The sequence below is a fragment of the Sinohyriopsis cumingii genome, chromosome 14, assembly GCF_028554795.1.
Source record: "Sinohyriopsis cumingii isolate HCF-2022 chromosome 14, ASM2855479v2, whole genome shotgun sequence".
NCBI classification, from domain to species: Eukaryota; Metazoa; Mollusca; class Bivalvia; order Unionida; family Unionidae; genus Sinohyriopsis; species Sinohyriopsis cumingii.
Window position 1 is genome coordinate 20,004,070 of NC_142974.1, and position 13,101 is coordinate 20,017,170.

Sequence of the window (13,101 nt, forward strand, 5' to 3'; positions counted from 1 at the left end):
AAATCTAACAACCCACATTTTCAAATGTTGTATAAGAAAAAGAAAAAAAATATTAAATGAAAGTCGTATGCTGGTTATAATTAAAATACAAAAATGAAAGAACACAAGATTCTTCATATTTATATATTCTGAGAACAACTTCTGAAGTTTTGTTGTATCACATGACTACCATGTTGACATGTGCTCTCTGCACTCGCCAGATTTCTGGTTTTTACAAAAATTATCTGACTTTCATTTAATATAATTGAATTTCTGTACAACAACATTATAAAGGAGTTTGTTGTTGTTATTATGTGACTATTGGATTTCTAATGTCATAATTTGAGTCGGGTTTCATCTACACCATACTTTCATCTTGTCTGTCAGCGGATTAATGACATAAGGATTATAATGCTTGCCATTTCTGAGAAAATAAATCATTTTCCTATTGATTTCATGCAGGTATGAGTCGATATAACATAAGTTTAAATTTTCTGGCTAGTGTAGGTTGGATAGTATAGCTAGTGTTGGTTGGATAGTGTGGCTGTCTTGTACATCATACCATAAGTAAATGAGATAATTACACTATCATGTAGATTATACCATAAGTAAATGAATTAATTACACTGTCTTGTAATCAAGATAAGTAAATGAGATAATTACACTGTCTTGTACATCACACCATAAGTAAATGAGATAATTACACTGTCTTGTACATCACACCATAAGTAAATGAGATAATTACACTGTCTTGTACATCATACCATAAGTAAATGAGATAATTACACTGTCTTGTACATCATACCATAAGTAAATGAGATAATTACACTATCATGTAGATTATACCATAAGTAAATGAATTAATTACACTGTCTTGTAATCAAGATAAGTAAATGAGATAATTACACTGTCTTGTATATCACACCATAAGTAAATGAGATAATTACACTGTCTTGTACATCATACCATAAGTAAATGAGATAATTACATTGTCTTGTACATATACCATAAGTAAATGAGATAATTACACTGTCTTGTACATCATACCATAAGTAAATGAGATAATTACACTGTCTTGTACATCATACCATAAGTTTAATTTGATTCTTGTGAAACTAATTGGTGCCCTGAGTGGTCAAGTAATCTGTGGTGCTTGCCTTTACAGATCACTGACATCTTACATCTGCCTACATAGGTTTGAGTGATAGGCATGAATATGTAAGAAATCTTGTCACTAATTTCATTTAGGTCAGTGGTTCTGCATGATCTTTCTTCACCAATGATACCAGCTACCATATATGGCCTTATCAAGTCCTGAAGATGGCAGTACACTCCAATAGTCAATCAATCTTGTGAAACAAATATCTAATTACAGCTGTAATGGCTGTGTATTTATGATTAATTATATCAAATCTGTGATATTTGGATTACAGATCTGATTCTAGGAACTAAGCTATATGTTTTTATATTAAATACTGTGATGCAGAAGAAGGGGTGCTTTATTATTGCTGTTGTTTCCACTGCTTATGCAGCAACTGCTATTGCTTATGAAATATTGTCTGTCTTTGTCTGTCTGTCTCTGATTATAATCATCATCTATCCTTCTTTCATTTTATTTTCAGATTTCACCACTGCTGCTCCCAGTTCCCAGCGTGCATCAGCCTTTGAGACAGCCACTTGGTCCCTGACAACTCTAGCTGGACTGCTGGTCATCATTACCATTGCACTCTTTATTGTCATATGTAGACGACGTCCAAAAGACTACTGACATAAATCAATTCCTGAAGTCGGTATATCTATGCACTTAAAACTACCCACATGAATTAAATGAAACTCATTATAGTTAATGTTAGTGTGTAAGGAAATGTTTTTTCAATTCTTCCTATCAGAGTGCGCCAGGAGCCAGGGAAGTGTGTGGACCTACATGGTTAACCCTTGATTTATTAGAACTCATTTCACATTTGCTATGAATCATGCTTTATCTTTCAAATATTGCATGAACAGACAATAGGGTTCTAATTTGTTAAAACCAAAAGCTCCACAGGGTCATGGTTCTTTGTTAATACCTACCCTGGGTTGTCATTACTTGTAACCATAGATAGCATTGAAGAGGCAAAGCCATTTTGTATTCACTGTAATCCAGGCATGTTACTTCTGGCATTGCATTATACTACATAACCCAACCAAATAACCTCAAATACAATTTTATTACATGGAAAGTTAAAATCACTTCGCTAGAAAGTATTTGGCCAATAGACTGTCTATGCCTTGTGTGGATTTGTTTCTGTTTGATAACTTGAAAACTTTTAAGATCTCTACCCTGTAAAGATGGTAGACTTGTATAAAACAAATACGAGACACATTTCCACAGAACCTTTGCTAGAGTGAATTCTCATTCAGTGAGCTCAGTGGATGAGATGGAAGTTTGTCAGCAGTCATTGTTAAAAGTCAAAGCCAGGGTATTTTCATTTAATAGAAAATAAGTAATATTCCATACAGGCAAAAGTGTGACTTATGTTTTTTTTTTAAAATACAAAATATGATTTTTTTAAAGTCAGCACAAGTCAGTTAATGCCAAAACTTCAAGAGACTTCATAAAAAATAGATGATGACTGTGTGTTTCAGTACAGCATGTAATTTTATAATTGTGGCAAGATTCAGCTGAACAAAAATTATCCATGCACCCAAATCTTAGATGTCACTGCAGTGATATATCTGTCTCCATTATATTTTTCCCATAATTTATTTTCATTTGTGGATCCTTTATTCCCAGAGTTCATTTTGCTGTCAATCACTCATGAACTGTTGAATGTATAACACATAATGTGGGTCAGCTAGTGAAGTATGTTGACCTCTCTTGTAAACAAACTTCTCACTATGTAAACATCATAGTGACATAACTTAACTTGTCATTTTAATACATACATTGACAGAGGTAAATGGAAGAGACTGAATGTATGACTATGTTCAATAATTTATATATATTTTTTTTTGAAGAAAAGATTGTCTATTTGCAATTTAAACACTGCAATGTAAAGTTCAGTTTTTATGATTTCTGCATGTAAACATTACCTCAGTGACCTAATTCATGCATGAATGACCACCAGGTGGACCCTCATTACAATCATTCTTCAAACATTTTGCATAATATGAGTGGTTAAGATAGGCAAGGTTCTAGGCTTTGTTCAACTTTGAAATCCAGAGAGCTATGGGATAATTGAAAGATAAAGTCTGTAAAATATATCCTCTTGACGGACTCATAACGAGGTATTCTGCTAAATAGGTCATGCCCTAGATAAGGCAGGTTTTGGTGATACAGGAGATGTCGAATTCAACAGTTTTATTGGAGTTTTTCTAATTTGAAGATTCCTGGTACATAGGGAGTATATGTTGTGATACCATGTTAGTCGGAGTTCATATGAAGGGAATGCAAAATTCTGTTTTGCATGTATGAGTGACTTTTCCACCTAAAAAGTGTCGTCTCTGGGTCCTAAGTATATTTTGCTGGAACAGCATTGAGCCATTTTTAATGCTATACCTTTTTTGTTTAACATTTAAAGAAAATTTGTCCTTTTGTCCTAATATGGCAACTGTCAATAAGCTCCTATAAACATTTAGTAAAACGCTTGCCAACCGAGGTATTTGTCAGTGCTTGGATTCGACGAGTTGTTGGACAGGAGCCAAAATGGTCAACTTTGCAGATTTCACTTTACATCATGTACAGTTCTAATACTTATAATATCATTTTGCAGTTAATTTTCATTGAATATTTATCACATAATAGAAATTACTCAGTCGTTAGTTTTTATGGTAAGCATACTAAATATAAGATAATTGCCCATGCGAAATAATAATAAAAATCTTATGTGAAGTCAGTAACTCAGTGATTAGATTGTTCATGATAAATTGTTTCACATTCATAAACACTAGGGAAACCCAACACTGTATTGACATTTGCTCAGTAGCAGAAAAATTGTTTAGGAATAAGTTAAAGCAACTAATCTTTTGATAACAAATACAAGATTTAAAATGAGTTAAATTTCCATATGTAACCAAAGGTATTTAACCCTGTATAAAACTTTTTATTTTTAATTGTTTGGTTTCTCCAATAAAATACTTTTAAAAAATCTTATCTTTAATCAGTATTTAGTGGGTGTTTTAGTCATTTTTGTATCATTATCAGCATAAAGCTGTCATGCACATAATTTATTTTACAGCATATGTGTATTGTTGTACATGTGTGTGAATATTCATCAATTACTAAAACATATGTTTGTTGTTGTACATGTGTGTGAATATTCATCAATTACTAAAACAAATGTGTATTGTTGTACATATCGGTGTGTATATTATCCGCTAATCTCTACAAAATATGTATATTGATTTACTTCCATGTGTATACATATCCTTTAATTCTGACAGAAATAATCTATTCCCTCACTATAAGGTACCTCTGTTATTTCATAACAGTTTGTCAGATGTTATGTAAAAGTTAACACAATACAGTTTCCCTTCAGTATGATGTATTTCTGCTTTTGTACGATAGTCGTGTTGCCATTATGTTCGATAAATACAATACACTCACTGTAAGGCACATTATCCTTTCTATAACAGTTGGGTGTTACATACAGGTAAAGACAGTACAGTACTCCATCAATGTAAGGCACCTCAGCATTTCTGTAACAGTTGGATGGGTGTTTTGTACAAGTAAAAACAGGACAGTTTGCCCTCCTTGTAGGACACCTCAGTATGAACAATACAGGACATTTCAACCTCACTGTAAGACATCTTAGCATGTACAAGTAAATACAGAACATTTCAACCTCACTGTAAGACATCTCAGCATGTACAAGTAAATACAGGACAGTTCACCTTCACTGTAAGGCATCTCAGCATGTACAAGTAAATACAGGACAGTTTACCTTCACTGTAAGAAACCTCAGTATAAGTATGCAGTGTTAATAGTAATATCATAAATATTTTCATAGCAATTTCAACAGTACAAAGTGTCCTTATCTTTAAAGGAGTTTGCTTTCATTGCTGCTTTGAATGGCATTATAGTGAGGGAGTTATATTGAAGTAATCTAAAGAACATTGTTACAAATAAGTTTTTGTATATTTGTTTATTTTATATGTAGATATTTTATTACATGATTCATGGATTTTAATATTTTTCAGAAATATAACACCTTTATTTTTTTTTACAAGATTTGTACAAATATCATTCCATTGCTCAGTTCATTAACACTTTTCAGACCATATGTCACTTATAGGATAATATTTTAATATTAATTTGATGCAGAAAGTATATTTTTATTAAGGGTTTCTAAATGGATTTTTTTTTACTAATGTAGTTTTCTTCAGTAATGGCAGCAGTGTTTGATTGGGTCGCTGAATCCCATAAGTTTTAAGGCGGAACTTGTCATCATGTCCATCTCTCAAATATGTTTCCACACAATAATTTTAGTCTAAGACCTGATACCGTGGCCAAACTGTGTGGATGACCATATCAGAAGGGGGGTGGGGGGGGGGAAGAGGACAAAAACCCATCAATTTGGAGTAAGAGATCAGAACTAAAAGTCACTGAGTTAAAAAAAAATATTCTGGACAATAACTTTAATTCTTCTATCTTGACTAAACATGAAAAAGAAAGTCTATTGATAGAACTAAAGTATATAAAAGGAAAAGGTCATGTGTCAGATCCTATATCATGTCCATGGAGATTTCTTCAGACAGAAGTGCTGCATATTACTAGAAAATACTTTATTTGACCAATTCAAAATTATTTTTATTTTTCATTTGTAAGTGACTTGATTCTTTAAACTGAAAAAATTTCTATTAAAATGTTTGAAACTTTGGTCTTTTTGAGAATTTAAATTTTGCCAGCTTTTGGATTTACTCATTAATGTCCATTATATTTTGGGTGAGAACAAAAAAATTAGATCTACCTGTACTAGAGTCATTTTGTTTTCAAAACAGTTTGAAATAATATATTCATTTTTGGTGACATCCAAATGACATGACTGTGCTTTGATTTGTTTATTTAATAATGATTGGCTGTTCACTTAGCACTTATACAAGCTTCAGGTATATAGATATATACTTATATTGTGTATGGTCCTGTGCTTATTGACTGACACTTTATGACGTCCATGGAGATTTCATCTGACACAAATGCTACAAATTCCTAAAACAAAAAAATTATTTGACCAGTTGACATTTTTTCTTTTTTGTACCTTTTTAAGTGAATTGCTTCTTTAAGCTGAAAAAATTCTCTAATAAATTTGAAACTTCTGTCTTTTTTAGAATTTAAATATTGTCATGGCTTTTGGAAATTCTCATTTAATGTCAAGAACAAAATATTTGATATCTCAGTATTCAGACATTTTGTTTTCAAAATATTTTGAAAGCATATGTTTATATTTGGTTACATCTAGATGACATGACTGCTCAGTCGTTCTACATGCCTTGATTTATTTATTTTATATTGAATTTGTAGTACCCTTAGCTTTATAACATTCCATTAAATCATGATACATTTGAACAGATTTCAGGAAAATTGAAACTGGATAAAGAACATCACATGTTGCAGTCTATACCTGCAGCAATCAGCACATTAAAAATGATTTCCTCATAACTGCACAAGTTCTGTACCACATGATGTGATAAAACTTTATGGATGACTTGCATTTGAAACAGGGAGATAATCATTGACTTTGTCAGTAAAAGGTCAAAGGTCAATGTCAGAGAGACTCCAAAGAAAGAAAATGGTTTCCACAAAATAATTCAAGTCTTATGAGCACACCCGCGACCGAACTCTGTGGTTGGTTTGCATTTAAAACAAGAAACGCACATTATTTTGGGGGTCAGCATGTCAAAGACCAAGGTCAACAAGACTGAAAGAAGATATTGGTTTCCACATAATTTTTGTGTGCATTTTACTAGGACCAAATTTTGTGACTGGCTTGCTTTTTAAAACTAGAAGGCACACATTACTGTGTGGGTTAAGGTCACAACAACTGAAAGAAGATAAATGGTTTCTACTTGTGTATATTTTACCATTACCAAATTTTCTGGATGTCTTGCATTTGAGACAAGCCTATTGAGTTTGGCTTCAAAAGGTCATATGTGGTTTTATCATACAATCAGGCTATCATTGATGCAAAGGAAGGAAGATTGGTTTACATATAAATACTTTCATTTACTAATAATTTATTACTATACACTATCAGGTTTATACTGGATAATTGTGCATTGTTCTTTAGGCTTTGCTCATATGTTTGTGATTGTCATTTTGCCTTCAGGAAATGTCAGAAAAAGGCAAGACATAGAAGTACAGTGTGTGCCTGTCTATCTGGTGTCAGATGCTAAAAGGTTTTTAAAATTTCATCAGCGGATCATCATTAGACATTTTCCACATATGCAGGTGGGGAAGGGGGTATGTCCCTGGAAGATGATTGCCAAGGAAGTCATTGGTCAAATTCACATGGTGATATGTAATTACATTTTAGATGGGTGGTCATTGTTTAAATTTTTGGATGGGTGGTTATTAATGTTTAAAGATTATGTGGCTAACAGCACCATCTATTATTGCCATGGATGAGTTAATATTTCACGAAGTAAAGATGTGTATCATGGGATATAAATATCACCACTGTAATGGAGGTCAAAAGGCTAAAGATCGTTGTAACCGTTTTCACTTGGGTGGAGGATAAGGCATGCGTGATGTGTCTGAAGACAGGTATTAGACTTCTAACTAGTTCTACAATTGAACATTTTGTATTCTTTGGGGATGATGAGTCCAGGTCAAGGTGAGATACATAGCAAATTGCTGAGAGCTGATATCTTAAATAGTAAAATATTTATCGTGGGATATAAATACCATCACTGGTATGGAATTAAAAAGTTGAAAGATCAATGTAATGTCTTCATTTAGGGGTCTGAAAGGTCATGCATTATGTGTCTGGGGACAGGTATTGGACTTCTAACTAGTCCAACATTGTACATAATGCTTTTCTTGTGGATGATGAGTCAAGGTCAGATACACAGGAAGTTGCTGAGGGGCTATATGATACTATCCTTACATCTACTGTTATCAGCTTTACCACATCAGCAGAGGAATGGGGTGGTTAAAGATATGAGGTAAGTTTCACTGGAGATGTTATGTCTTGTATTTTTAGAGACATCCTTGCTGGCAAGATGACAGATGTATGAATTATTTACTTTTTTGTATTTTTCAATAGGGCATGTAAAGTATTGTAAATAAATTGTACTACATAAGTATGTAATGTATGTTTGTATGTATGTATGTATGTATGTATGTATGTATGTTCAAATGCTTGATTTGTCCATTTATTGTATTAGTTTGACAGGTGCACATAGTGCAGAATCTTGTCATTCAACAGTAGATGTCGTTTACACCTTTTTAGTCATAACTTTATATTAGAAAAATAGACATGTCTTTGGTGTAAATGAAATGTATTTATACGTCCATGTCTTGTCATGTTCTTTATTTGCAGCTTTATATTGTTTTGATATGGAAACCATAAGACAGAGCGTATTATTTTATAATATCTCTTTGTCCATCCATCTGGTACTTGTTTCATTTTTACATAATAATCTGAGTTGACCACCACCTACAGTTATTCAACTTTTGTGGATGGCTTGCACTTGTTGTTAAGAAGGAACTTGTTAATTTTATGCTGAAAACCTTACAAATCAAAATCACTGAATGCTCCTCTGCCACAACACTCTCATGTCCTGGCTTAATTGTTATCTAAGAAAACGATGACCATTTCTATGCATGTGTGCCAGGGGACCGTGTCTTACTGACAATTTTCAACTTTCTGGGAAGATTTGTCACATTGAATGGATCAGGATTTTCGCCTTGGAAAAATATAAGCTGCGCAACATTAAATCGCACGATTCCATGTACTGCTAAAAGTTCTTTTATTGGTGCAATGACGTGCTCCTGCATTTCATTAAGTTTTGGATTTAAAAAAAAATAGCACAGCAAAATTTGCAACCAAACCAAATTAATACATTAATTTGCATTGCTTGATACGTAGAAATTGTCAGACTGGGAATGTTAATTCCCTAATTTACAACCAGTTTTTTGTACTAAAAAACATATTTGCCTAGTCAACATTTTAATGGTAATGATGTTAAGCTCAGGCAATCGCCTTTGTACACATGTCTAACGTATGGTTTACTATCATACCTTTAACGAGTGCCAGACCATTTTCCCATGCTACTGCTTGATATGGCCATGATCGTGCCCACATGATATGCAAGAACAACATGCTGAATGGAATACTGACTTCTCCTTGGCCAACTGAAAATAAGTTTTAAATAAATGTAGAACATACTTTTGTTTTAACCAATGAGAGGTCATTAGTCCATTCAGCATTGGTTTGTATATAATCTTCGAGAACATTTAAGTGAAACTCAGCAGCAGATCATATGCATATACACGGATTTCTTAAAATGGACCTGATACTATATCCACCACACCAACAGACCGTATACTATACCCACCACACCAACAGGCCTTATACTATACCCACCACACCAACAGACCTTATACTATACCCACCACACCAACAGACCTTATACTATACCCACCACACCAACAGGCCGTATACAATACCCACCACACCAACAGGCCTTATACTATACCCACCACACCAACATACCTTATACTATACCCACCACACCAACAGACCTTATACTATACCCACCACACCAACAGGCCTTATACTATACCCACCACACCAACAAATATTTTTGGACAATGTAGTTCCAATTTGATATCTTCTTTAAGTTTGCTTCTATCTTTCAACAATATAGTATGTATGTATGAATGAAAGTTTGTGTATAAATTATTTTTAATTCCAGAGATCAACATAAGCATTTGCCGATCATCTTTCAAGTCAAACGTGCTTCTCACTGCTATACACTTTCACTGAATGATCAACATATTTAAATATCACACAGGCTCTAGACTGTCCCCGTACTTTGCAACATGTTCACGACCTTGACCACGTATAGGCCCCCATGTTTACAACATCCACCCACACCAAGTAGCCATTTTCTTTATGGAAGTCTCTTACTTTAATCAGTTGTCCTGATGACAACAGTTGTAGCTAATTATGTTGCAATGCATTTTACATTTTAAAATGGTGTGATCTATTTTTCATTTCTTGCTTTCAGGAGTACTACTTCCTTACACCACGGCACTACCTTTATCAATTTTATCAACAATTTAATCGAAAATGGTTGAATCGTTAATAAATTAATTAGATCCTTGTGGTTGCATCATATACACTACCTACATTTAAACACACCACCAATAGTATGACGTGTTTTCTTGTATAATGCAACAGTTTAGTAAATATGTGATTTTTACGGTCATAGCAGCACATGCTTTAGAAAAGAAAACTGAACTTCGCTTGCGTAGCACAATAATGGTTTATAAAATGACTTCTGTTGTTGCATTAGCAAAATTTTAGTGAAAAGAATTTAACTTTGCTGTAACAACTGATTTTTGCAGTTGATGTAGCAGTTCCGGAATATATATATATATATATATATATATATATATATATATATATATATATATATATATATATATATATATATATAATATTTCAAGTCTATGGGTTTAAACTAAGTAATAGTAACAGCAAAACCAACAAGTTTAGTAAAATTGAACAAACAATTTATTTCCGCATAATACAAAGTGAAAATCTAAAAGGAATTTACATTATTTTGAACTAAATCCTAAATAAATCTAAATGCGTAATCACAAGTCCAGAGTCTGGAATGTTTTGAACAAATTCCAGATCTTAAATATGCTGATGCACCTATAATATTGAATATGCCGGTATATAATTATTCTTTATGTATCATGATAATTTAATCAAGATTGTATTTGAATGAATTTACTATACTTGAAAATAATGTTTTAGTCGAAAATGTCTAGGAATACATTGTAATTCAAATGAAGAATTTATAGATAAAAGACTGAGTCCTAACAAATTATTTCTGAACAACACAGTAAATACATATGCAGACTGAAATTAAAACAGGAAAAAATTTGCTTACCTGGTCTTCCCTATTGACTTATAACGCAACTAAATATCCAGTACTTATATCATTTAAATGTAAATTTCCATCAAATTTTTAAACAGGTTAAGGTCTGTTAAGTTATATTTTTCAATCAGGTAAACCATGGTTTTTCGATGGGAAGAACCAAAATCCTAAATCAAATCCAAGTGAACATATTGTTAGCATATTGATCTTTATGTTAAAGTATAATCTACAATAATGGACAAAAGTTAGCAACATACTATATTGCTTACAACAGGTCCTTACAATCTACAATAATGGATAAAAGTTAGCAACATACTGTGGATATAAATAACAATATACATACGCACAAATAAGCTTTTATACAATTTGCTGTTGTTATAGAGTTCAAGTATAACACTGCAGAAAAGTATAGTTGTGTTAGGATGTTATTGCAGTGGATAGGTCTTATCGAGTCAATGCATGATTACTGCTACTGCTGTAGCAAGTATTCTTCCAGATGAGGATGGCTTTAATTTGGCTTTGTTAGATTTCTTATCATCTTTGCAAGAATGTTTGCTGATAGTACCAGCTTCATCACGTTCTCTACCATTACCTGAATTGAAGACTTTGTTGCTTCTTATACCCGAAGTGATAGCATGACTACTACTGATGATATTGTGAGTATTCTTTCAGAGGATAGTGAGTTCAATTTGGCTTTGTATGGTTTCGTATCTTCTTTGTACAAAGGTTAGCTGGAGGCATAGATTTCACCTGCTTTTCCATTATTGCCAACACATTATCAGTTGAAAAAGAAACATAAAGAAGGGTTAGAGACTTTTATTATGAAGCCAAAAGGAAGAAGAATGTACATTTGTTAAAAAATACAAAGAGAGATAAAAGCAATAAGAAGAGGACAACATAGAACACTGAAATGAAGGAATATCATAAAATCGAAACTGCTAGTATGCTATAAGACAGTTGGTAGATGAACACACTTGAGAAAAATGTATCAAATATCTTTTGAGAAACCAAAGAGAAAGAGACTTACATCTACACCTAAGTGCAGGCGTATGACTTCTGACATGGAAATAGTGTCAGGCAGTTACGGTTGATGATGTCAAGTCCAAAATAAATTTAAAAACAAAGTTCTATCCAGGGCACCCCAGATTTCTTAGAGACAGAGATATTATTCAGTTATTGGCAATATATGTGTGTTATATTTGTGTATGTATATTTCTTAGACGAAATCAAGTAAAACTTAAATTCCTTATCACCTTGTATGACAGTATACAAATACGTTTGTGGGTATAGTTCATACAACACTCGTACATTTGCTTAAACTTGATGGACTGAATAACTCTGGTACAACATGATCATTCAGATCTTTGTAAACTGCCAAGGAACATGATCATTCAGATCATTGTAAACTGCCAAGGAACATGACCATTCAGATCATTGTAAACTGCCATGGAACATGATCATTTGGATCATTGTAAACTGCCATGGAACATGATCATTTGGATCATTGTAAACTGCCAAGGAACATGATCATTTGGATCATTGTAAACTGCCAAGGAACATGATCATTTGGATCATTGTAAACTGCCAAGGAACATGATCATTCGGATCATTGTAAACTGCCATGGAACATGATCATTCGGATCATTGTAAACTGCCAAGGAACATGATCATTTGGATCATTGTAAACTGCCATGGAACATGATCATTCGTATCATTGTAAACTGCCAAGGAACATGATCATTTGGATCATTGTAAACTGCCATGGAACATGATCATTCGGATCATTGTAAACTGCCATGGAAGCCTTATTACCAGTAATAACATTTGATGAAGGATTGATAGTAACATGATTTGGGAAAGTGTATTTACTTGAGTTGAAATGGCAAAGCGATAGATAAAATTCAGTCTTATTTTATTATGGGATAAAAGTTTATATGAAGTTCAAATTGAGAGAGAGAGAGAGACTTCATCCAATGAGAATCAACACATTTCACCTTTGCCATGTTTGGTAAATTTTTTTATACATAT

At 33.0% G+C, this 13,101-nt stretch overlaps 1 protein-coding gene across 1 annotated transcript in view; it reads left to right on the top strand.

Moving 5' to 3' along the window:
- The window catches only part of LOC149783377 (cholinesterase-like), an 80,514-nt gene extending 72,044 nt beyond the window's left edge, over positions 1-8,470 (top strand). Inside the window, exon 11 of the mRNA XM_089931607.1 lies at positions 1,602-8,470. Coding sequence (XP_089787733.1) covers positions 1,602-1,747 — 146 coding nt within the window. The 3' untranslated portion in view covers positions 1,748-8,470. The remainder of the gene's footprint in view (positions 1-1,601) is intronic.
- Positions 8,471-13,101: the final 4,631 nt, after the last annotated feature.